The sequence below is a fragment of the Gobio gobio genome, assembly GCF_949357685.1.
Source record: "Gobio gobio genome assembly, chromosome: 19".
Lineage (NCBI taxonomy): Eukaryota > Metazoa > Chordata > Actinopteri > Cypriniformes > Gobionidae > Gobio > Gobio gobio.
Window position 1 is genome coordinate 2,697,996 of NC_137112.1, and position 26,654 is coordinate 2,724,649.

Sequence of the window (26,654 nt, forward strand, 5' to 3'; positions counted from 1 at the left end):
CCCAGCAGCTTTCCTGACATCCACACGTTTGAGTGCCCTCCGAACCTCGTCCTCCGAGACAGAGATCACGTGACCGTTGCTGCTCTGAGGGACTCTCTCTGACGCGTCACTCGCCGGAGTCGCGCTGCCGCGATTACCATCAAAGCGAGCGTAGAAAGAGTTTAACTCGTTCACCAGCAACGGATCAGCTCTCACCTCTGCAGAGGATTTAGTTCCAAAAGCACAGATGGTCCTCAGTCCCTGCCACATCCGCCGGGAGTCGTTGAGTTGGAAATGAGATTCCACTCTGTCTTTATAGCGGAGTTTTGCGGCTTTAACGGCGCGCCGGAGAGCGTAACATGAAGCTTTGTACTCCCTCATATCCCCCGTTAGGAGACCGGCATTGTAAGCGGTGGTGCGCGAGTTTACTGCAGTGCGAATTGAACTGTCCGAATTGAACATATTCTCCATTGTTGCGGCTCCACTCTTCCCAGTCAGTCAGTAACTCTGTTTACTTCCTGTCTGTATGAAGCCCCTCCTTCTGAAAGCACACTGTGCTCTGATTGGTCGGCTGGAGCAGTGTGTTGTGATTGGTGTTTGGGAAATGTCCCGCCCCTTACCATAACCGGCAGTTTCAACACACGACTAACTAACTCAACCAGGCCCCGCCCCTTTATTCTGCTCATTAATTATTTAAATGAGGAATATTGTGACGTGTTCATTCCCGGAAGAAATATTTGAACAAAATTAAATATAAAAAAACACCCCACAACAAAAAAATTCGTATATGTACAAAAAGTTGAAAAGAACAATCTAGGCAGTCATGTGTGATGGTTACTAGGGTCTTGTGGGTGGTTGTTAGGAAGGTGCTATGCGGTTGCTTGGGTGTTATGGGTAGTTGATAGTGTTTCTAGGCAGTTGCTACTTGTCACAGATGGTTATTATGGAGTTTTTAACATGTTTTAGCACTTAGCTAATCACTATTAGCATGTAGCTATCCACTGCTAGCATGTGTAGCATGTTGGAAGTCCTGTTTGCTAGCAAAAGAGCCAACCCCCATGTCTCTATGATGTTCTGATGCAGAGATATGTTTTTTCCTAAACAGTTGCTAGGGTAATCTGTTTGGTTGCTAGGGAGTGCCGTGGCAGTTGAAGATATCCCACTTTGGGTTTGGGTTGCTACGGTGGTCTCAATGGTTGCTAGGGCAGTTAGCAGGTTAAAATAATTGACTGCACAAATCAAAAGAGTCATTTTCATGGGTCTCAAAGATGTCCTGATTCATTTATATCCCTCTCCTCTGTTTTTCAATGGTCTGTGGGGTGGTTGCTAGGGTGCTGTAACTGGTTGCTAGGGTGTGGCTATGAAGATATTAGGTCATTAATGATTGGCTGCTTGATAAGATAAGTCACATTAGAGAGGTGATTGGTGTTTGTGAAATGTCCCGCCCCTTACCATAACCACCCGTTTCAACTAACTTCAGGCCCCGCCCCTTTATTCTGCATATTGACTATTTAAATGAGGGCGTTCGTCCCCAAAATAAATATTGAAATGTAAAAAAAAAACACCCCACAACATACATAGGAAAGAAATGTTTTAATTACATATTTCAAATGTACAAAAAGTTGAAAACAACAATCTAGGCAGTCATGTGTGATGTTAGCGCAATGCTGATTGGTCAGCGGAAGTGTACCGGAGCTGCTGATTGGTCGGCTCAGCTGTTCTGTGCGGCCTGTTGCATGATGACAGAGCAGAGACTCAATAACTGCAGATACTCGTCCGCTCCATCTGCCAGACACTTGTCCACCTCCTGAAAGACAGTCAGAATCATAGATTTACATTATAAAGGCTAGATTTCTTAGGGCGGAGTCTCTAACATCATCACTGGCGGCCATTTTGTCACAGGAAAGCTTTCTGGCGGCCATCTTGTGCCTGATCTGAACACAAACACTCTTATCTCGCTGAAATCTCGACGGATTTACAAATGGTTTGGTTTCTTACAAACGTTATTAACGTGGCTATAATTATGAATGCTTGAACACATTATGAATAATTATTCATATGTATCCAGTGTCATAACTACATCTCTGACGTTTATAACAAACCAAACAGTTTGAAAATCAGTAGAAAATTGAGCAAGTTATGGTTATTTAAAAAGTACACGCACCGTTAAAACACAATGTTAGGAGTGAGCGAGCTGAGTGTGACAAGATGGCCGCCAGGTGTGGACTGTGACAAGATGGCCGCCGACATCCATTGGCCAGCAGCGGACGAGGCATCTAGCCTTTATTATGTATATCTATGGTCAGAACACACTGTGGCGTCCGGTTCACTTACGGCCATCTTCTCTGCAATCACAGATTTCTGTTTATCGCTCAGCTTCTCTTCGATGACGACTTCGTGTAACTGGGTGAGAACGTTGGTTGCAGCGAATCCCTGATCGATCAGATCCTGCACACATCAAGACGAGCTTTAAACATTCACACATGGCAAAACATTATGTACAGCTAAACATTCTTAAAGGACAACTCCGGTGAAAAATGAACCTAGGGGTAATTAGCACATGGTTATCGAGTAGATCGTTCTCTGGGATGCGTTTTCATGAAAATCGAATGTAAAGAGTTTTATCTCTAAAAACAGATTAGCTTATAACGCTAGTATATGGGGCACAGAATAAGGCAAATTAAATCGCTAGTTAAAGGATTAGTTCACTTTTAAATAAACTTTTGCTGATAATTTACTCTCCCTCATGTCATCCAAGATGTCCATGTCTTTCTTTCTAAAGTCGGAAAGAAATGAAGGTTTTTGATGAAAACAGTCCAGGGTTTTTCTCCATATAATGGACTTCAATGGGCTCCAAACGGTTCAAATGACAGTTTCAGTGCAGCTTCAAAGGGCTTTAAACGACACCAGATGATGAATAAGGGTCTGATCTAGACAAACCATCAGTTTCTGAGAGAAACCCAGCAGTATTTATGATATTATTTTACCTCTTATCAGACGAGCGTGATCATCTCTGAGCTCAGCCATAACTTCCGCTAAGTGAGGTCAAATACGAGCGTGGTCATAGATGTATACGTAGATGCCTCATTAGCGCCTGCACGGATCAGTAGAATGAGGCATCTATTATCGATATATCTATGACCACGCTCGTATTTGACCTCACTTGTCGGAAGTTATGGCGGAGCTCAGAGATGATCACGCTCGTCTGATAAGAGGTAAAATATTAGCATAAATACTCCGTTCATCTTCAGACACAAATGAAGATATTTTAGTGTAAATCTGATGCTCTGAAAGGCCTCCATTGGCTCAACTTTACACTCTCAAGACCCTTAAAAGACACTAAAGACTAAAGTTACAAAGTCCATCTCACTACAGCGGCTCTACAATAACTTTATGAATCGGCGACAATAGTTTTTGTGCGCAAAAAACCCCTAAATAACGACTTATATAGTGATGACGATTTCAAAACACGGCCTCATGAAGCTTCGAAGCGTTATGAATCAGTGAGTCGATTCATGATTCGGATCGCGTGTCAAACCGCCAAACTGCTGATTCGACTCACTGATTCATAACGCTTCGAAGCTTCATGAGGCCGTGTTTTGAAATCGTCATCACTATATAAGTCGTTATTTAGGGTTTTTTGCGCACAGAAACTATTCTCGTCTTCATAAAGTTATTGTAGAGCCGCTGTAGTGAGATGGACTTTGTAACTTTAGTCTTTAGTGTCTTTTAAGGGTCTTGAGAGTGTAAAGTTGAGCCAATGGAGGCCTTTCAGAGCATCAGATTTACACTAAAATATCTTCATTTGTGTCTGAAGATGAACGGAGGTCTGACGGGTGTCCAACCACATGAGGGGAAGTCATTAATGACACAATTTACATTTTTGGGTGAACTAACGCTTTAACTAGCGATTTAATTTGCCTTATTCTGTGCCCCATATACTAGCGTTATAAGCTAATCTGCTTTTAGAGATAAAACTCTTTACATTCGATTTTCATGAAAACGCATCCCAGAGAACGATCTACTCGATAACCATGTGCTAATTACCCCTAGGTTCATTTTTCACCGGAGTTGTCCTTTAAAGGGACGCACCACTATTTTTGAAAATAGGCTCATTTTCCGTCTCCCCTAGAGTTGAACAGTTGAGTTTGACCGTTTTCCATTCAGCCGATCTCCGGGTCTGGCGCTAGCACTGCTAGCATAGCTCATTGAATCTGATTAGCCCGTTAGCATCTCGCTCAAAAATGACCATTGCTGTTAAACCGTGTTTGAGTCTCACCTTCACCGCGATCTCCAGCTTCTCAAAAGCTCCTTTGTAGCAGATCTGGAGGAGCGCTTCAATCACTTTGGGTGGAACCACCTAGAACAGGAAGTGCAGTTTGAGGACGGTTTATTCAGCCTCAGTGACGATCAGGAGCGTTCACACACTCACCCCGGCGATCTCGATGATCATCTGCTCCGTGATTTCCCGCTCAGCGTTGAGTCTGGCGGCGCTCTGGAGAAACGTGATGGCTTTCCTGAGATCTCCTTCTGACACCTTCACCAGAGCCTCGATTCCCTTCAACACACACACACACACACACACACACACACACACACACACATTAACAGAGCGTGCGCGTGTGCTTTAAAGGCGGCATGAAAGGGAAGTTGCGCTAGTCTTCTCTTCTCTATAGTGAGTGAAACGCTTCAGGAACAAGAACAAATGTAGGGCGGAGCTTGATTTGGTCACAGGGAATTGATTGGATGTCGGGGTTTTAAAAATGTAAGGCTTTTTAAGACTCGCACAACTCAGATGAATAGCATGTAGGTGGGGTAGAGCAAAGTCTGTGTCATTTGATGTTTTAGCATGTTAACAATGTGCTAATTCATGTTAGAAACACGCTAATACAGTTTTATCAAATGAGAAACCTCACATTTCAGCCTTTGGCAACATGTTAACAATGCGCTAATGCATGTTAACAATGTGCTGAAACAGTTAGAAACATGTTAACAAGTGTTAAATACTAGCCATGTTAAATCATGTCAACAAACATGCTAATTCATGCTAACAATGTGTCCATTGGAGCTAGCAATGTGCTACATCATGCTAACAATTTTAAAACATGTTAAATCATGTTAACACTGAGCTAAATGTTAGCAACAACGTGCTAATGCATGCTAGAAAAATGCTAACATGTTAAATCATGATAGCAACAGGTAAACAATGCGCTAATGCATGTTAGCAATGTGCTGTAACAGTTAGAAACATGTTAACAAGTGTTAAATACTAGCCATGTTAAATCATGCCAGCAAACATGCTAATTCATGCTAACAATGTGTCCATTGGAGCTAACAATGTGCTACATCATGCTAACAATTTTAAAACATGTTAAATCATGTTAACACTGAGCTAAATGTTAGCAACAACGTGCTAATGCATGCTAGAAAAATGCTAACATGTTGAATCACGATAGCAACAGGTAAACAATGCGCTAATGCATGTTAACAATGTGTGCTGAAACAGTTAGAAACATGTTAACAAGTGTTAAATACTAGCCATGTTAAATCATGCCAGCAAACATGCTAATTCATAATAACTGTGTTGAATCAAGTTAACGATGTGTTCAATCATGATAGCAATGTTAAATCATGCTAAATTAATGCTAACACGGTAACTCATGTTAGCAAAAATGCTCAAACGTGTTAGCAATGTGTTAAATCATGTCATCAAAATGCTAATCATGTTAACTGTTAATGCTAACAACATGCTACATATCATGGTAGCAACACAGCAAATCATGCTAGTATGAAATGTACTGTTTGCTACCATGCCAATTCATGTTAACGTGTGCTAAATCATGTTAACAACATGTAAAAACTGGCAATGCGTTAAATCATGTTAGCAACATGTCAAAACATGCTAGCATGGTGTTAAATCAGGTTAGCAACATGTTAACAATGTGCTAATGCATGCTAGCAACATGTTAACAATGTGTTCAATCATGCTAGCAATGTTAAATCATGCCATCAACATGCTAATTTAATGCTAACATTTTGAATCATGTAAGCAAAAATGCTCAAACATGTTATCAATGTGTTAAATCATGTTAGCAAAATGCTAATCATGTTAACTGTGTTAATGCTAGCAAAACATGCTACATATGGTAGCAACACAGCAAATCATGCTAGCATGAAATATGGTGTTTGCTACCATGATGTGCCAATTCATGCTAACGTGCGCTAAATCATGTTAACAACATGTAAAAAAATGCTAGCAAAGCAATAAATCATGTTAACATTTCAAAACATGCTAGCACAGTGTTAAATCCTGCTAGCAACATGTTAACAATGTGCTAATTCATGCTAGCAACATGTTGAATCATATTAACGATGTGTTCAATAATACTAACAATGTTAAATAATGACATCAACATGCTAATTTAATGTTAACACGTTGAGTCATGTTAGCAAAAATGCTCAAACGTGTTAGCAATGTGTTAAATCATGTTATCAAAATGCTAATCATGTTAACTGTTAATGCTAACAACATGCTACATATCATGGTAGCAACACAGCAAATCATGCTAGTATGAAATGTACTGTTTGCTACCATGCCAATTCATGTTAACGTGTGCTAAATCATGTTAGCAACATGTAAAAACTAGCAATGCGTTAAATCATGTTAGCAACATGTCAAAACATGCTAGCACGGTGTTAAATCAGGTTAGCAACATGTTAACAATGTGCTAATGCATGCTAGCAACATGTTAACAATGTGTTCAATCATGCTAGCAATGTTAAATCATGCCATCAACATGCTAATTTAATGCTAACACATTGAATCATGTAAGCAAAAATGCTCAAACATGTTATCAATGTGTTAAATCATGTTAGCAAAATGCTAATCATGTTAACTGTGTTAATGCTAGCAAAACATGCTACATATGGTAGCAACACAGCAAATCATGCTAGCATGAAATGTGGTGTTTGCTACCATGATGTGCCAATTCATGCTAACGTGCGCTAAATCATGTTAACAACATGTAAAAAAAATGCTAGCAAAGCATTAAATCATGTTAACATTTCAAAACATGCTAGCACAGTGTTAAATCCCGCTAGCAACATGTTAACAATGTGCTAATTAATGCTAGCAACATGTTGAATCATTAACGATGTGTTCAATAATGCTAACAATGTTAAATAATGACATCAACATGCTAATTTAATGTTAACACGTTGAGTCATGTTAGCAAAAATGCTCAAACATGTTATCAATGTGTTAAATCATGTTATAAAATGCTAATCATGTTAACTGTTAATGCTAACAAACTGGTAAATCATGTTAGCAACCCAGCAAATCATGCTAGCATGAAATGTGGTGTTTGCTACCATGATGTGCCAATTCATGCTAACGTGTGCTAAATCATGTTAACAACATGTAAAAAAATACTAGCAACACATTAAATCATGTTAACATGTCAAAACATGCTAGCACAGTGTGTTAAATCCCGCTAGCAAAACATGTTAACAATGTGCTAATGCATGCTAGCATGTTGAATCATGTTAACAATGTGTTCAATAATGCTAACAATGTTAAATCATGCCATCAACATGCTACTAACACGTTGAATCATGTTAGCAAAAATGTTCAAACATGTTAGCAATGTGTTAAATCATGTTAGCAAAATGCTAATCATGTTAACTGTGTTAATGCTAACAAAATGATAAATCATGTTAGCATGAAATGTGGTGTTTGCTACCATGATGTGCCAATTCATGCCAACGTGTGTTAAATCATGTTAACGTGTAAAAACATGCTAGCAACGCGTTAAATCATGCTAGCAAAACATGTCAGCACTGTGTTAAATCACGCTAGCAACAATGTGCTAATGCATGTTAACAACATGGTAAATCACATGAATTTAAAACAATGACATATCTTGCTAATAATATATTAGCACTGTTAAATTATGTTAGCAAAATGGTAACAATGCGTTAAAACACGCTAGAAACATTTCACACAAGCAACATGTTGAATCATGTTAGCAAAACATGCTAATCATGTTAACATTGTGTTAATGCAAGCTAATCATGGTAGCAACACAACATGGATTTAACACGTTGCTAGCATTTTTTAACATGTTAGCATGATTTACCACATGCCAGGCCTAGCATTAATTGGCACAATGCTAGCAACAGGCTAGCTCATGGGTAATGAACAGGACTGCTGCGTTTACATCTTTGCTGTACTTGAGGTCCTCCTTCCCGCAGATCTCCAGCAGACGCTCCTGCTGGATGCCATTGGCCAGCGGTTTGAAGCGGAACTTGGAGCATCTGGAGGTCAGCGGCTCGATGATCCTGAGGAGACAAGCGCTAGTTAAGGGTCGCGCAGTGGAAGAGGCGCGCGCGGAGGGTTTCGGCGCTCACACTGCAATGTTAAATCATGCTATCAACTAGGGATGCACGATATTATCGGCACGACATCGGAATCGGCCGATAAACGCTTAAAATATAAAAATCGGCATCGGCCGATATGAAAAAATTATGCCGATATGCCTTGCCGATATGATAACGAGTTGATATGCGCCTGCAATAACTCACATCGTGGGGGCGATGTTGTTACAGTAATAGTGAATGAAAAGTAGAATACACAAATAAATAGAAGTTACTTCTTTATCTGAATAAATAAAGCAGTAATGAAGTCAAAGCACAAGCATGGCACTTGTAAATTAAATACTTTTACATACAGTTTATTAATCTGTAATAAAATTTTATGAAATTGATGATGAAAAATAATCCAAGGAGCTCTAAAATAATTGTTAAAAAAAATTGTATCTGAAGCTGAATCAACTGATCCCACAACTCAAATCTAAAAATAAAACATTTAGATTACAACTGCATCTGTCTGGGTTGAAAAATGACTGACTTTATTATTGTTATTTTCAGCGCTTTTAATATACTCTTATTATAAAAATAACTTTATTAACATTTATTTATCTTTAACATCCTTTTAGTAAGGAGACCTCAGAAATCTGAAACCAGAATGAAAAAAAAAATTTTTTTTTGCTCAAAATGGTGGTTTCCAAACAAAGGGAAAAAATAAACATATATCGGTATCGATATCGGCATCGGCCAAAATTAGTTGAAAAATATCGGATATCGGCAAAAATCCAATATCGTGCATCCCTACTATCAACATGCTAAAAAGTGGATTCATGTTAGCAAAAATGCTCAAACATGTTACCAATGTGTTTTAACAATATGCTAATCATGTTAACGCTAACAACATGCTAAATCATGGTAGCAACACAACAAATAATGCTAGCATGAAATGTGGTGTTTGCTACCATGATGTGCTAAATAATGCTAACCACATGTCAAAGCATGCTAGCAACGTGTTAAATCATATTAGCAACATGTCAAAGCATGCTAGCACTGTGCTAATTGTTTGACCGGTACACTGACCGGCTGACGTAGTTGCAGATGAGGCAGAAGCGTGTGGTTCGTGACTCCTTCTCCATCGTGCGTCGTAGCGCCGCCTGAGCCGCGTTGGTCATGGAGTCCGCCTCGTCCAGGATGATGATCTTAAACGGCGGACACGGCTTCCCGCTGGGATTCAGATCACAGTCTTAGAAAACATGCTAATACAGCTTTATCAAATGAGAAACCTCACATTTCAGCCTTGTTAACAATGTGCTAATGCTAACACACATTAGCAACATGTCAAATCATGCCAGCAAAACATGCTCATTCATGCTAACAAATTTAAAACATGTTAAATCATGTTAACACTGAGGTAAATATTGCTAGCAAACAGGTTAACAATGTGCTAATGCATGCTAGAAAAATGCCAATCATGCTAACATTGTGTTAACGCTAAAAACATGTTAAATCATGATAGCAACACAACAAATCATGCAAGCAAACATGCTATATCATGCTAACGTCATTTTAAATTATGTTACCAACATGTTAAACAGGCTAACAACGTGCTAATGCATGTTAGCAATGTGCTGAAACAAACAAGTTAACAATGTGTTAAATGCTAACGATGTTAAATCACGCAAGCAAACATGCTATATCATGCTAACATCATTTTAAATTATGTTACCAACATGTTAAACATGCTTCAGAGAGGAAAGCTAGCGGTCAGAAGCACTCGATTGGGGGGGAAATGATTAGCGATTAGCGGCTAGCGTAACTCACTCAGTGCGCGAGCCGGCCACCGTCAGCTGGGCGAAGCGCTTCACCTTCTCACGCACCACCTGGATCCCTCGCTCATCAGACGCATTCAGCTCCAGAACTCTCTGCCGGTACAGCTCCGGTCTGCACACACATGAGCATAAGCACACGCGTGTCTGAATCAGCATTAGCATCATCACGTCTGCAGATCTTACCCATAAAGCTCTCTGGCCGCCGCGAGGATGGTGGACGTCTTTCCTGTGCCAGGAGGACCGTAGAACAGCAGGTTGGGCAGCTGGAAGAACACAGCGCACTTCAGATTTTAGATTTGAAGTACTTCAACTTAAACAAAAATTAGAATCATGCTAGCAACATGTTAAACAATGCTAGCACTGTGTTAAATCATGTTAACAAACATGCTAATAATGCTAACAACAAGGTACAACAGTAGTAACATATCGGTAACAAATCAAATCATACTCATAACGCTCCAAACCGCTGAATCGACTCACTGATTCATAACGCTTCAAACCGCTGAATCGACTCACTGATTCATAATGCTTCAAACCGCTGAATCGACTCACTGATTCATAACGCTCTGAACTGCTGAATCGACTCACTGATTCATAACGCTCTGAACCGTTAAATCGACTCACTGATTCATAACGCTCTGAACTGCTGAATCGACTCACTGATTCATAACGCTCTGAACTGTTAAATCGACTCACTGATTCATAACGCTCTGAACCGCTGAATCGACTCACTGATTCATAACGCTCTGAACCGCTGAATCGACTCACTGATTCATAGCGCTCTGAACTGCTGAATCGACTCACTGATTCATAACGCTCTGAACCGTTAAATCGACTCACTGATTCATAACGCTCTGAACTGCTGAATCGACTCACTGATTCATAACGCTCTGAACTGCTGAATCGACTCACAAATCAAATCATACTAGTAAACATGATAATTAATGCTAGCAAATTGTCAATTGAATGCAATGTGTTAAAACATGCTAACAACGTGTTAAATCATGTTAGTAACATGTTAACAATGTGCTAATGCATACTACCAACATGCAAATTCAAGCAATGTGTTAGCAACATGCTAAAAAAATATTAGCACTGTTCAAAATCATGCTAGCACTGTGTTAAATTACGCTAGCAACATAATAATGTGTTAATGAATGCTAGCAACATGCACATTCAAGCAAGAAACGTGCTAAACAATGTTAACATGTTGGATCATGCTAGCAACGTGCTAAAACATGCTAGCACTGTGGTAAATCATGCTAGCACTGCGTTAAATAATTCCAACATGTTAATTCGTGTTAGCAACATGTTAATCATGCTAGAATTGAATATAGAATATATATATAGATCAAGCATAACATTATGACCACTGCAGAGCTCGACATTAAGCCTGTTTGCATGTTTGTCCTTCGGACGAGTAAATTTGTCATTCACTTGTCCGAGTAAAAAAGTAGCTTGTCCGGTTTTACTTTTCTTTTTTTTTTGTAAATATAATCTATTCAGAAGCAATATTCTCACCAGTGTTCGGTCAGCTTTGACATATTTAAATCTGCATATTTGTGATATTTTTACCTTTTTATAAAAGGGCATTTTTCCATAATCTTATAGGCTATGCTTCAGCTTTCATTTTATATTTTTAAATGTGATCTATAAATTAAATTAGAATTAAGAATAAGACACTATAGGGCTGTTACCAATCAAATTAAATAATTTACACTGAAAAATTACAACTGCATTAAATAATGTTATGAGATTACTTTAAATATTTTTGAATATAAGAAATATAATAATAAAGATAATAATAAGAAATGTTGGAAAGATGAAACTAAATCACCAGTAGGTGGAGTCGAATCATGATTCGGATCGCGTGTCAAACCGCCAAACTGCTGAAATTTGGCGATCCAAACCGCTGAATCGACTCACTGATTCATAACGCTCTGAACCGCTGAATCGACTCACTGATTCATAACGCTCTGAACCGCTGAATCGACTCACTGATTCATAACGCTCTGAACCGCTGAATCGACTCACTGATTCATAACGCTCTGAACTGCTGAATCGACTCACTGATTCATAACGCTCTGAACTGCTGAATCGACTCACTGATTCATAACGCTCTAAACCGCTGAATCGACTCACTGATTCATAACGCTCTGAACCGCTGAATCGACTCACTGATTCATAACGCTCTGAACTGCTGAATCGATTCACTGATTCATAGCGCTCTGAACTGCTGAATCGACTCACTGATTCATAACGCTCTAAACCGCTGAATCGACTCACTGATTCATAACGCTCTGAACCGCTGAATCGACTCACTGATTCATAACGCTCTGAACCGCTAAATCGACTCACTGATTCATAACGCTCTGAACCGCTGAATCGACTCACTGATTCATAACGCTCTGAACCGCTGAATCGACTCACTGATTCATAACGCTCTGAACTGCTGAATCGACTCACTGATTCATAACGCTCTGAACTGCTGAATCGACTCACTGATTCATAACGCTCTAAACCGCTGAATCGACTCACTGATTCATAACGCTCTGAACCGCTGAATCGACTCACTGATTCATAACGCTCTGAACTGCTGAATCGATTCACTGATTCATAGCGCTCTGAACTGCTGAATCGACTCACTGATTCATAACGCTCTGAACCGCTGAATCGACTCACTGATTCATAACGCTCTAAACCGCTGAATCGACTCACTGATTCATAACGCTCTGAACCGCTGAATCGACTCACTGATTCATAACGCTCTGAACTGCTGAATCGATTCACTGATTCATAGCGCTCTGAACTGCTGAATCGACTCACTGATTCATAACGCTCTAAACCGCTGAATCGACTCACTGATTCATAACGCTCTGAACCGCTGAATCGACTCACTGATTCATAACGCTCTGAACCGCTAAATCGACTCACTGATTCATAACGCTCTGAACCGCTAAATCGACTCACAGATTCATAACGCTCTGAACCGCTGAATCGACTCACTGATTCATAACGCTCTGAACCGCTGAATCGACTCACTGATTCATAACGCTCTGAACCGCTGAATCGACTCACTGCTGAATCGACTCACTGATTCATAACGCTCTAAATTGCTGAATCGACTCACTGATTCATAACGCTCTAAACCGCTGAATCGACTCACTGATTCATAACGCTCTGAACCGCTGAATCGACTCACTGATTCATAACGCTCTGAACCGCTGAATCGACTCACTGATTCATAACGCTCTGAACCGCTGAATCGACTCACTGATTCATAACGCTCTGAACCGCTGAATCGACTCACTGATTCATAACGCTCTGAACCGCTAAATCGACTCACAGATTCATAACGCTCTGAACCGCTGAATTGACTCACAGATTCATAACGCTCTGAACCGCTAAATCGACTCACAGATTCATAACGCTCTGAACCGCTAAATCGACTCACAGATTCATAACGCTCTGAACCGCTAAATCGACTCACAGATTCATAACGCTCTGAACCGCTGAATCGACTCAGATTCATAACGCTCTGAACCGCTGAATCGACTCACAGATTCATAACGCTCTGAACCGCTGAATCGACTCACAGATTCATAACGCTCTGAACCGCTGAATCGACTCACTGATTCATAACGCTCTGAACCGCTGAATCGACTCACTGATTCATAACGCTCCGAACCGCTGAATCGACTCACTGATTCATAACGCTCTGAACCGCTGAATCGACTCACTGATTCATAACGCTCTGAACCGCTGAATCGACTCACTGATTCATAACGCTCTGAACCGCTGAATCGACTCACAGATTCATAACGCTCTGAACCGCTGAATCGACTCACTGATTCATAACGCTCTGAACCGCTGAATCGACTCACTGATTCATAACGCTCTGAACCGCTGAATCGACTCACAGATTCATAACGCTCTGAACCGCTGAATCGACTCACAGATTCATAATGCTCTGAACCGCTGAATCGACTCACTGATTCATAACGCTCTGAACCGCTGAATAACGCTCTGAACCGCTGAATCGACTCACTGATTCATAACGCTCTGAATCGACTCACTGATTCATAACGCTCTGAACCGCTAAATCGACTCACAGATTCATAACGCTCTGAACCGCTAAATCGACTCACAGATTCATAACGCTCTGAACCGCTGAATCGACTCAGATTCATAACGCTCTGAACCGCTGAATCGACTCACAGATTCATAACGCTCTGAACCGCTGAATCGACTCACAGATTCATAACGCTCTGAACCGCTAAATCGACTCACAGATTCATAACGCTCTGAACCGCTAAATCGACTCACAGATTCATAACGCTCTGAACCGCTGAATCGACTCAGATTCATAACGCTCTGAACCGCTGAATCGACTCACTGATTCATAACGCTCTGAACCGCTGAATCGACTCACAGATTCATAACGCTCTGAACCGCTGAATCGACTCACAGATTCATAACGCTCTGAACCGCTGAATCGACTCACTGATTCATAACGCTCTGAACCGCTGAATCGACTCACTGATTCATAACGCTCTGAACCGCTGAATCGACTCACTGATTCATAACGCTCTGAACCGCTGAATCGACTCACAGATTCATAATGCTCTGAACCGCTGAATCGACTCACTGATTCATAACGCTCTGAACCGCTGAATCGACTCACTGATTCATAACGCTCTGAACCGCTGAATAACGCTCTGAACCGCTGAATCGACTCACTGATTCATAACGCTCTGAATCGACTCACTGATTCATAACGCTTCGAAGCTTCATGATGCCGTGTTTTGAAATCGTCATCACTATATAAGTCGTTATTCAGGGGTTTTTTGCGCACAAAAACTATAAAATTTTCAAACTGTTTGGTTTGCTATAAACGTCAGAGATGTAGCTATGACACTGCATAATATACTTATGAATACTTATTATTCATAAGCATGGACACTACGTCCATATTTATTTACAGTCTATGGTAATAACACTGGAACACAGAGGAAGGAATGTGATTTTTTTGGGATCAAGCTACTGCTGACCACAGTGAATGACCAGACACGAGATTACTGATTACGTCACACATGCGGTTCCGAGTCTCACGCACATCAGCGCCCTCTAGAGATTTCTTCAGTACTGCAACCACCTCCTCCTGATAGGCCACTTCATCCACACACTTCGGTCTGCTGAGGAGAGCAAAACACACACACACACACACACACACACACACACACACACACACACACACACACACACACACACACACACACACACACACACACACACACACACTGCATTATAGCCTACAACGTTTCCCGATATGATATATCAATAGCTCTCAGATCACATTGGGCTTATATAAACAGATATGATGAAGTCTCACTATTTCTCCACCCAGGGCACAGCTCTCGGCTTCTTCTCTCCGCCTGATGATGATGAGGATGAAGGTTTCTGAGCTTTAACACTCTGTGTTCCTTTCAAAAACGCCTGCATTTCTCCTCCTATAAACACACGACCGAACACACGCGTGACGAACGCTCTCACCTACAGCTGTCACGGCCGAAAGAAGAGAATAAAGCAGAATAAATCTCTTTAAAGTCGAATAAATGTGATTGAAGCGCTTCGGGGGTTTGTTGACACTCCGCGAGCCCGTCAGATTCCCGCCAGTATGTCGTGCGCGCGTGTACGTCACTGGCGCGCGCCGCAGCCGCTCATCGTCACGTGATCACATTCTGAATTTTAAACGGTTTTCAATAATAATATTAATATCGTTTGTAATATTTCCACACAGCCAAGAATATGTCTTTCAAATAATTTGATTGTTTCGCCACAGGTGGTAAACGTCATTTTTATGTGGGTGAATATCAAGTTGAACGAACCATACTTAATTAGATTTTTTTTAAATGACGTACATCATACATAAAAAAAAAATGAAACTAAACAAATTTAGTAATTAAACCCACTATTGGTTTCGAAAACAAAATCAAGTATATATCCAAATTCCAAAACAAAACAAAAATCGCATAGCTGTCAAACTGTGAGCAAATATTTAAAAAAAAAAAATATTTATACATATGTTTTTTATTTTATTTTATAATGCGTTCTCAAAAGTGTCACATTTATTGTGCAACTCTTATGTTTTATTTTCCCGGTGACGGGAGTGATCTCAAAGCGTCTCTGCGCTCTGTTAGTTTTGTCTGCGGCGCCGTGCGTCATTACGTCATCACGCTCTAAAAAAAACTGAGATAAAGCACATTTAGTAACTTAAAAATCAGCATTTTAAAAACAAAACAAAAATCAAGCCGTATATACAAATAATCCTCTTTAAAAAAAAGTACAAAAAGTGAGCGTGCACTTTTTGTTTTTGTTATGAATATTTAATATTTCAATTTTTGTACTTATTAATTTCGATATATTGTTGTTATTTGTTATTTTATACTTATTACGTTCTATTTCCCCCCTGACTGGAGTGATCTCAAAACGTCTCTGCGCTCTGCTAGTTTTGTCTGCGCCGCCGTGCGTCATTGCGTCATCACACGCTCAGTGTTTTTGCTTCGTCTCTTTCAAACCGCGGAGATACTCTTTCTTTTCTACCTTCGGTTTTTCCTCTCGGTTTGGACTTTTGCTCTTCGTCGGATGCTCGTGTGTTTGTCGTCGCGCGCGTGGAGCGAGGGACGCGGACCGCGCCGAGAGCAGGCAGTTTTTGGAGGCGTTTTATTGCGCATGTTCATGAACCGCCCGAATGAACGCGGATCAATAAAACACTGAGATCTGATCAAAACACGCGCGTCAGCATCAAGAACAGCGACAGAGCTGAAAGCAGATGCTCTGTGTGAGTGGAGTCACTGATCAGACTGATCGATACCTCATCGATATCTGATCGATAACAGAGGAGATGCGCGCGCACTGATACACACATCTGATCGATAACACATGACGGACTGTCTGGAGGATGCAATGGTCACATTAGGCAGGTGTGCTGCTTCTCCTCCTCCTCTGGCTGGATGCATTGAGCCGGTGTGTGAGATCAGGTGGATGTGAGACACACACACACACACACACACACACACACACACACACACACACACACACACACACACACACACACACACACACACACACATCATGCAGGCTGCGCCCCTCCAGTATGATTTCTACAGTGAGGAGAACGCGCCCAAATGGAGAGGACTGCTGGTGCCGTCACTCAACAAGGTGAGACAGCTGTCACACTACATACATGACACATACATGACACATGCTTGCATCCATGGCAACACAGATCATGCATTCCTGGGGATCGAATATGAGTTTATTATCGGCCGATACTCGTACCAAAATCACACCTGAGCGCCGATATCTGAAGAACAGGCGACCGATATAATGCAGCGGAACGCATGGAAGCCACATAAGAATACAAATATGCTTTGGTAGATCGAAATTATGAGATGCTAAGTCATGTTTATAATATGTAACATCAATATTATGACCTGAAGAGACAACATTATTACATAAAAAGTTATGATTGTGATGCGATGGTCAAAATTATGACCTACTAAGTCATATTTATGAGATTAATCAATATTATGACATAAAGAGTCGGAATTATTACATAAAATGGCATAGTTATGATCCGATACAGTCAAAATTATGACCTACTAAGTCATATTTGTCCAAATCATTGCATAAAAAGACATGATTATGATGCGATACAGTCAAAATTATGACATACTAAGTCATATTTATAAGATGAAACATCAATATTACGACCTAAAGAGTCGTAATTATTACATAAAATGACCGTCATGATGCGATACAGTCAAAATTATGACCTAAGTCATATCTGTCCAAATTATTACATAAAAAGACATGATTCTGATTCGTTACAGTCAAAATGATGACATACTAAGTCATATTTGTCCAATTATTACATAAAAGACATGATTATGATTCCTTACAGTCAAAATTATGACATACTAAGTAATATTTGTCAAAATGATTGCATAAAAAGATGTGATTATGATGTGATACAGTCAAAATTATGACCTACTAAGTCATATTTGTCAAAATGATTACATGAAAAGACATGATTATGATTCTTTACAGTCAAAATTATTCCATCAAAGACATGATTATGCGATACAGTCAAAATGATGACATACTAAGTCATATTTGTCCAAATTATTGCATCAAAAGACATGATTATGATTTGTTACATTCAAAATTATGAGCTACTAAGTCATATTTGTCAAAATTATTACATAAAAAGACATGATTATGATGCGATACAGACAAAATTGTGACATATTTGTTAAAATTATTGCATAAAAAGACATTATGATGCGTTACAGTCAAAATGATAACATAAAAAGACACACTACATACATGACACATACATGACACATGCTTGCATCCATGGCAACACAGATCATGCATTCCTGGGGATCAAACCCATGACCTTGTCGCTGATATGAGTTTATTATCGGCCGATACTCGTACCAAAATCACACCTGAGCGCCGATATCTGAAGAACAGGCGACCGATATAATGCAGCGGAACGCATGGAAGCCACATAAGAATACAAATATGCTTTGGTAGATCGAAATTATGACATGCTAAGTCATGTTTATAATATGTAACGTCAATATTATGACCCGAAGAGACAAAATTATTACATAAAAAGTTATGATTGTGATGCGATGGTCAAAATTATGACCTACTAAGTCATATTTATGAGATGAATCAATATTATGACATAAAGAGTCGGAATTATTACATAAAATGGCATAGTTATGATCCGATACAGTCAAAATTATGACCTACTAAGTCATATTTGTCCAAATCATTGCATAAAAAGACATGATTATGATTCATTACAGTCAAAATTATGACATACTAAGTCATATTTATAAGATGAAACATCAATATTATGACCTAAAGAGTCGGAATTATTACATAAAATGACCGTCATGATGCGATACAGTCAAAATTATGACCTAAGTCATATCTGTCCAAATTATTACATAAAAAGACATGATTCTGATTCGTTACAGTTAAAATGATTCCATCAAAGACATGATTATGATTCCTTACAGTCAAAATTATGACATACTAAGTAATATTTGTCAAAATGATTGCATAAAAAGACGTGATTATGATGCGATACAGTCAAAATTATGACCTACTAAGTCATATTTGTCAAAATTATTACATAAAAAGACATGATTATGATGCGATACAGACAAAATTGTGACATATTTGTTAAAATTATTGCATAAAAAGACATTATGATGCGTTACAGTCAAAATGATAACATAAAAAGACACACTACATACATGACACATACATGACACATACATGACACATGCTTGCATCCATGGCAACACAGATCATGCATTCCTGGGGATCAAACCCATGACCTTGTCGCTGATATGAGTTTATTATCGGCCGATACTCGTACCAAAATCACACCTGAGCGCCGATATCTGAAGAACAGGCGACCGATATAATGCAGCAGAACGCATGGAAGCCACATAAGAATACAAATATGCTTTGGTAGATCGAAATTATGACATGCTAAGTCATGTTTATAATATGTAACATCAATAATATGACCCGAAGAGACAACATTATTACACCTTAGTTATATTTGTCCAAATCATTGCATAAAAAGACATGATTATGATGCGATACAGTCAAAATTATGATGTACTAAGTCATATTTATAAGATTGAACCAATATTATGACCTAAAGAGTCGGAATTATTACATAAAATGACAGTTATGATGTGATACAGTCAAAATTATTACATACTAAGTCATATTTGTCCAAATCATTGCATAAAAAGACATGATTATGATTTGTTATGGTCAAAATTATTCCATCAAAGACATGATTATGATGCGATACAGTCAAAATTATGACATACTAAGTCATATTTATAAGATGAAACATCAATATTATGACCTAAAGAGTCAAAATTATTACATAAAAAGACATAATTATGATTTGTTACAGTCAAAATTTTGAGCTACTAAGTCATATTTGTCAAAATTATTACATAAAAAAGACATGATTATGATGTGATACAGTCAAAATTATGACATACACATACTAAGTCATATTTGTCAAAATTATTACATAAAAAGACATGATTTTGATTCATTACAGTCAAAATTATTCCATCAAAGACATGATTATGATTCCTTACAGTCAAAATGATGACATACTAAGTCATATTTGTCAAAATTATTACATAAAAGACATGATTATGATTCCTTACAGTCAAAAATGACATACTAAGTCATATTTGTCCAAATTATTACATAAAAAGACATGATTATGATTAATTACAGTCAAAATTATGACCTACTAAGTCATATTTGTCAAAATTATTGCATAAAAAGACAAGATTATGATTCGTTATAGTCAAAATTATGACATACTAAGTCATATTTGTCAAAGTTATTACATAAAAAGACATGATTATGATGCGATACAGTCAAAATTATGACATACTAAGTCATATTTATAAGATGAAACATCAATATTATGACCTAAAGAGTCGGAATTATTATATAAAATGAGTTATGATGCGATACAGTCAAAATTATGACATACTAAGTCATATTTGTCCAAATTATTACATAAAAAGACATTATGATGCGATACAGTCAAAATTATGACATACTAAGTCATATTTATAAGATGAAACGTCAATATTATGACCTAAAGAGTCGGAATTATTACATAAAATGACATGATTATGATTTGTTACAGTCAAAATAATCACATACTAAGTCATAATTGTCCAAATTATTACATAAAAAGACAAGATTATCATGCGAGACAGTCAAAATAATGACATACTAAGTCATATTTGTTAAAATTATTGCATTAAAAGACATTATGATTTTTTACAGTCATGACCTACTAAGTCATATTTGTCCAAATTATTTCATAAAAAGACATGATTATGATTTGTTAGTCAAAATTATTATTTCAAAGACATGATTATGATGCGATACAGTCAAAATTATAACCTACTTCGTCATATTTGTCAAAATTATTACATAAAAAGACATGATTATGATGCGATACAGTCAAAATTATTCCATCAAAGACATGATTATGATGCGATGGTCAATTGTTTTTATATATATAATTTAAAAAAAAAATAATGACGATGTCATAAATAAGAGATGAAAAGTTGACACTTTAAGTCATAATTTTGACTTCATCTCAAATATTTTTGTACGTTATAATATTCATTTTAGTATGTCATAACTCGATTGTCATAATTCTGACTTAATATGTTGTAATTTCACGTGTCATTCATGTCATGACTTATTGTCATAATTTCAACTTTTTATGTTATAATTTTGAATATCATAATTTTGACTTCATCTCATAATTGTGATGTCATAAATGTTTATTTTTTATGTAATAATTATGGTTTACCAAAGAGATTTTTTGATGTGTCAGAAAAGGGCTTCTATCATATTAAGAGCAAATAAGATGATATATAGATCAGCAATATTCACACTGGAAACAGAGAGTTTGCATTCAAGCAGATTTACTGTAAATTATATATCTGGAGAACTGCATGAGAAGAAAGTTGAGTAATATACTAACCAGATCTGATGTGTGTGTGTGTGTGTGTGTGTGTGTGCTGTTGATGGACGGTGTGTGTGTCAGTGAGTCTGTAGTGAGTGTGTGTGAGGAGTGTGTGCTGTTGATGGACGGTGTGTGTGTCAGTGAGTGTGTGTGAGGAGTGTGTGCTGTTGATGGACGGTGTGTGTGTCAGTGAGTGTGTGTGAGGAGTGTGTGCTGTTGATGGACGGTGAGTGTGTAGTGAGTGTGTGTGAGGAGTGTGTGCTGTTGATGGACGGTGTGTGTGTCAGTGAGTCTGTAGTGAGTGTGTGTGAGGAGTGTGTGCTGTTGATGTACGGTGAGTGTGTAGTGAGTGTGTGTGAGGAGTGTGTGCTGTTGATAGACGGTGTGTGTGTGTCAGTGAGTCTGTAGTGAGTGTGTGTGAGGAGTGTGTGCTGTTGATGGACGGTGTGTGTGTAGTGAGTGTGTGTGAGGAGTGTGTGCTGTTGATAGACGGTGTGTGTGTGTCAGTGAGTCTGTAGTGAGTGTGTGTGAGGAGTGTGTGCTGTTGATAGACGGTGTGTGTGTGTCAGTGAGTCTGTAGTGAGTGTGTGTGAGGAGTGTGTGCTGTTGATAGACGGTGTGTGTGTCAGTGAGTGTGTGTGAGGAGTGTGTGCTGTTGATAGACGGTGTGTGTGTCAGTGAGTGTGTGTGAGGAGTGTGTGCTGTTGATGGACGGTGAGTGTGTAGTGAGTGTGTGTGAGGAGTGTGTGCTGTTGATGGACGGTGAGTGTGTAGTGAGTGTGTGTGAGGAGTGTGTGCTGTTGATGGACGGTGTGTGTGTCAGTGAGTGTGTGTGAGGAGTGTGTGCTGTTGATGGACGGTGTGTGTGTCAGTGAGTGTGTGTGAGGAGTGTGTGCTGTTGATGGACGGTGTGTGTGTCAGTGAGTGTGTGTGTGTGAGGAGTGTGTGCTGTTGATGGACGGTGAGTGTGTAGTGAGTGTGTGTGAGGAGTGTGTGCTGTTAATGGACGGTGTGTGTGTGTCAGTGAGTCTGTAGTGAGTGTGTGTGAGGAGTGTGTGCTGTTGATAGACGGTGAGTGTGTAGTGAGTGTGTGTGAGGAGTGTGTGCTGTTGATAGACGGTGAGTGTGTAGTGAGTGTGTGTGAGGAGTGTGTGCTGTTGATGGACGGTGAGTGTGTAGTGAGTGTGTGTGAGGAGTGTGTGCTGTTGATAGACGGTGTGTGTGTCAGTGAGTGTGTGTGAGGAGTGTGTGCTGTTGATGGACGGTGAGTGTGTAGTGAGTGTGTGTGAGGAGTGTGTGCTGTTGATGGACGGTGTGTGTGTCAGTGAGTGTGTGTGAGGAGTGTGTGCTGTTGATGGATGGTGAGTGTGTAGTGAGTGTGTGTGAGGAGTGTGTGCTGTTGATAGACGGTGTGTGTGTGTCAGTGAGTCTGTAGTGAGTGTGTGTGAGGAGTGTGTGCTGTTGATGGACGGTGAGTGTGTAGTGAGTGTGTGTGAGGAGTGTGTGCTGTTGATGGACGGTGTGTGTGTCAGTGAGTGTGTGTGAGGAGTGTGTGCTGTTGATGTACGGTGAGTGTGTAGTGAGTGTGTGTGAGGAGTGTGTGCTGTTGATAGACGGTGTGTGTGTCAGTGAGTGTGTGTGAGGAGTGTGTGCTGTTGATGGACGGCGTGTGTGTCAGTGAGTGTGTGTGAGGAGTGTGTGCTGTTGATGGACGGTGTGTGTGTCAGTGTGTGTGTGTGAGGAGTGTGTGCTGTTGATAGACGGTGAGTGTGTAGTGAGTGTGTGTGTGTGAGGAGTGAGTGCTGTTGATGGACGGTGAGTGTATCAGTGAGTGTGTGTGAGGAGTGTGTGCTGTTGATGGACGGTGTGTGTGTCAGTGAGTGTGTGTGAGGAGTGTGTGCTGTTGATGGACGGTGTGTGTGTCAGTGAGTGTGTGTGAGGAGTGTGTGCTGTTGATGGACGGTGTGTGTGTGTGAGGAGTGTGTGCTGTTGATAGACGGTGTGTGTGTGTCAGTGAGTGTGTAGTGAGAGTGTGTGAGGAGTGTGTGCTGTTGATGGACGGTGAGTGTGTCAGTGAGTGTGTGTGAGGAGTGTGTGCTGTTGATGGACGGTGTGTGTGTCAGTGAGTGTGTGTGAGGAGTGTGTGCTGTTGATGTACGGTGAGTGTGTAGTGAGTGTGTGTGAGGAGTGTGTGCTGTTGATGGACGGTGAGTGTGTAGTGAGTGTGTGTGAGGAGTGTGTGCTGTTGATGGACGGTGTGTGTGTCAGTGAGTGTGTGTGAGGAGTGTGTGCTGTTGATAGACGGTGTGTGTGTCAGTGAGTGTGTGTGAGGAGTGTGTGCTGTTGATAGACGGTGAGTGTGTAGTGAGTGTGTGTGAGGAGTGTGTGCTGTTGATGGACGGTGTGTGTGTCAGTGAGTGTGTGTGAGGAGTGTGTGCTGTTGATAGACGGTGTGTGTGTCAGTGAGTGTGTGTGAGGAGTGTGTGCTGTTGATAGACGGTGAGTGTGTAGTGAGTGTGTGTGAGGAGTGTGTGCTGTTGATGGACGGTGTGTGTGTCAGTGAGTGTGTGTGAGGAGTGTGTGCTGTTGATGGACGGTGTGTGTGTCAGTGAGTGTGTGTGAGGAGTGTGTGCTGTTGATAGACGGTGAGTGTGTCAGTGAGTGTGTGTGAGGAGTGTGTGCTGTTGATGGACGGTGTGTGTGTCAGTGAGTGTGTGTGAGGAGTGTGTGCTGTTGATAGACGGTGTGTGTGTCAGTGAGTGTGTGTGAGGAGTGTGTGCTGTTGATGGACGGTGTGTGTGTCAGTGAGTGTGTGTGAGGAGTGTGTGCTGTTGATGGACGGTGTGTGTGTGTCAGTGAGTCTGTAGTGAGTGTGTGTGAGGAGTGTGTGCTGTTGATGGACGGTGTGTGTGTCAGTGAGTCTGTAGTGAGTGTGTGTGAGGAGTGTGTGCTGTTGATGGACGGTGTGTGTGTCAGTGAGTCTGTAGTGAGTGTGTGTGAGGAGTGTGTGCTGTTGATGGACGGTGTGTGTGTCAGTGAGTCTGTAGTGAGTGTGTGTGAGGAGTGTGTGCTGTTGATGGACGGTGTGTGTGTAGTGAGTGTGTGTGAGGAGTGTGTGCTGTTGATGGACGGTGTGTGTGTCAGTGAATCTGTAGTGAGTGTGTGTGAGGAGTGTGTGCTGTTGATGGACGGTGTGTGTGTAGTGAGTGTGTGTGAGGAGTGTGTGCTGTTGATGGACGGTGTGTGTGTGTCAGTGAATCTGTAGTGAGTGTGTGTGAGGAGTGTGTGCTGTTGATGGACGGTGTGTGTGTCAGTGAGTGAGTCTGTAGTGAGTGTGTGAGAGGAGTGTGTGCTGTTGATGGACGGTGAGTGTGTCAGTGAGTGTGTGTGAGGAGTGTGTGCTGTTGATGGACGGTGAGTGTGTAGTGAGTGTGTGTGAGGAGTGTGTGCTGTTGATGGACGGTGTGTGTGTGTCAGTGAGTCTGTAGTGAGTGTGTGTGAGGAGTGTGTGCTGTTGATGGACGGTGTGTGTGTAGTGAGTGTGTGTGAGGAGTGTGTGCTGTTGATGGATGGTGTGTGTGTCAGTGAGTCTGTAGTGAGTGTGTGTGAGGAGTGTGTGCTGTTGATGGACGGTGTGTGTGTCAGTGAGTGAGTCTGTAGTGAGTGTGTGTGAGGAGTGTGTGCTGTTGATGGACGGTGTGTGTGTGTGTGTCAGTGAGTCTGTAGTGAGTGTGTGTGAGGAGTGTGTGCTGTTGATGGACGGTGTGTGTGTCAGTGAATCTGTAGTGAGTGTGTGTGAGGAGTGTGTGCTGTTGATGGACGGTGTGTGTGTAGTGAGTGTGTGTGAGGAGTGTGTGCTGTTGATGGACGGTGTGTGTGTGTCAGTGAATCTGTAGTGAGTGTGTGTGAGGAGTGTGTGCTGTTGATGGACGGTGTGTGTGTCAGTGAGTGAGTCTGTAGTGAGTGTGTGAGAGGAGTGTGTGCTGTTGATGGACGGTGTGTGTGTCAGTGAGTGAGTCTGTAGTGAGTGTGTGTGAGGAGTGTGTGCTGTTGATGGACGGTGTGTGTGTCAGTGAGTGAGTCTGTAGTGAGTGTGTGTGAGGAGTGTGTGCTGTTGATGGACGGTGTGTGTGTGTGTGTCAGTGAGTCTGTAGTGAGTGTGTGTGAGGAGTGTGTGCTGTTGATGGACGGTGTGTGTGTCAGTGAATCTGTAGTGAGTGTGTGTGAGGAGTGTGTGCTGTTGATGGACGGTGTGTGTGTAGTGAGTGTGTGTGAGGAGTGTGTGCTGTTGATGGACGGTGTGTGTGTCAGTGAGTGAGTGTGTAGTGAGTGTGTGTGAGGAGTGTGTGCTGTTGATGGACGGTGAGTGTGTCAGTGAGTGTGTGTGAGGAGTGTGTGAGGAGTGTGTGCTGTTGATGGACGGTGAGTGTGTAGTGAGTGTGTGTGAGGAGTGTGTGCTGTTGATGGACGGTGTGTGTGTGTCAGTGAGTCTGTAGTGAGTGTGTGTGAGGAGTGTGTGCTGTTGATGGACGGTGTGTGTGTAGTGAGTGTGTGTGAGGAGTGTGTGCTGTTGATGGACGGTGTGTGTGTCAGTGAGTCTGTAGTGAGTGTGTGTGAGGAGTGTGTGCTGTTGATGGACGGTGTGTGTGTAGTGAGTGTGTGTGAGGAGTGTGTGCTGTTGATGGACGGTGTGTGTGTCAGTGAGTCTGTAGTGAGTGTGTGTGAGGAGTGTGTGCTGTTGATGGATGGTGTGTGTGTCAGTGAGTCTGTAGTGAGTGTGTGTGAGGAGTGTGTGCTGTTGATGGACGGTGTGTGTGTCAGTGAGTGAGTCTGTAGTGAGTGTGTGTGAGGAGTGT

At 40.8% G+C, this 26,654-nt stretch overlaps 2 protein-coding genes across 2 annotated transcripts in view; one reads left to right on the forward strand and one right to left on the reverse strand.

Moving 5' to 3' along the window:
- Positions 1–1,555: 1,555 nt before the first annotated feature.
- Positions 1,556–15,884, reverse strand: rfc4 (replication factor C (activator 1) 4). Its single transcript, XM_079844213.1, has 10 exons — positions 15,568–15,884; positions 15,292–15,370; positions 10,359–10,438; positions 10,168–10,287; positions 9,427–9,570; positions 8,199–8,319; positions 4,412–4,537; positions 4,259–4,339; positions 2,314–2,427; positions 1,556–1,786 (listed from the first exon to the last, which is right to left on the reverse strand). The coding sequence occupies exons 1-10, from the start codon at positions 15,675–15,677 to the stop codon at positions 1,691–1,693; spliced, it is 1,071 nt and encodes a 356-aa protein (XP_079700339.1). The 5' UTR covers positions 15,678–15,884; the 3' UTR covers positions 1,556–1,690.
- A 1,425-nt stretch (positions 15,885–17,309) lies between these two features.
- The window catches only part of sos1 (son of sevenless homolog 1), a gene marked incomplete at its 5' end in the record, with an annotated part of 100,174 nt that continues 90,829 nt past the window's right edge, over positions 17,310–26,654 (forward strand). Inside the window, one exon of the mRNA XM_079844438.1 lies at positions 17,310–17,396. Coding sequence (XP_079700564.1) covers positions 17,310–17,396 — 87 coding nt within the window. The remainder of the gene's footprint in view (positions 17,397–26,654) is intronic.

Excerpts from the sequence above, each read along its gene's own strand:
- rfc4 (XM_079844213.1), bottom strand. The coding sequence starts at position 15,677 with ATGCAGGCGTTTTTGAAAGGAACACAGAGTGTTAAAGCTCAGAAACCT. Across the intron at positions 10,288-10,358 it reads GCGGCCAGAGAGCTTTATGG|ACCGGAGCTGTACCGGCAGA; the intron begins GTAAGATCTGCA and ends ATGTGTGTGCAG. Across the intron at positions 8,320-9,426 it reads ATCTGCAACTACGTCAGCCG|GATCATCGAGCCGCTGACCT; the intron begins GTCAGTGTACCG and ends TTGTCTCCTCAG.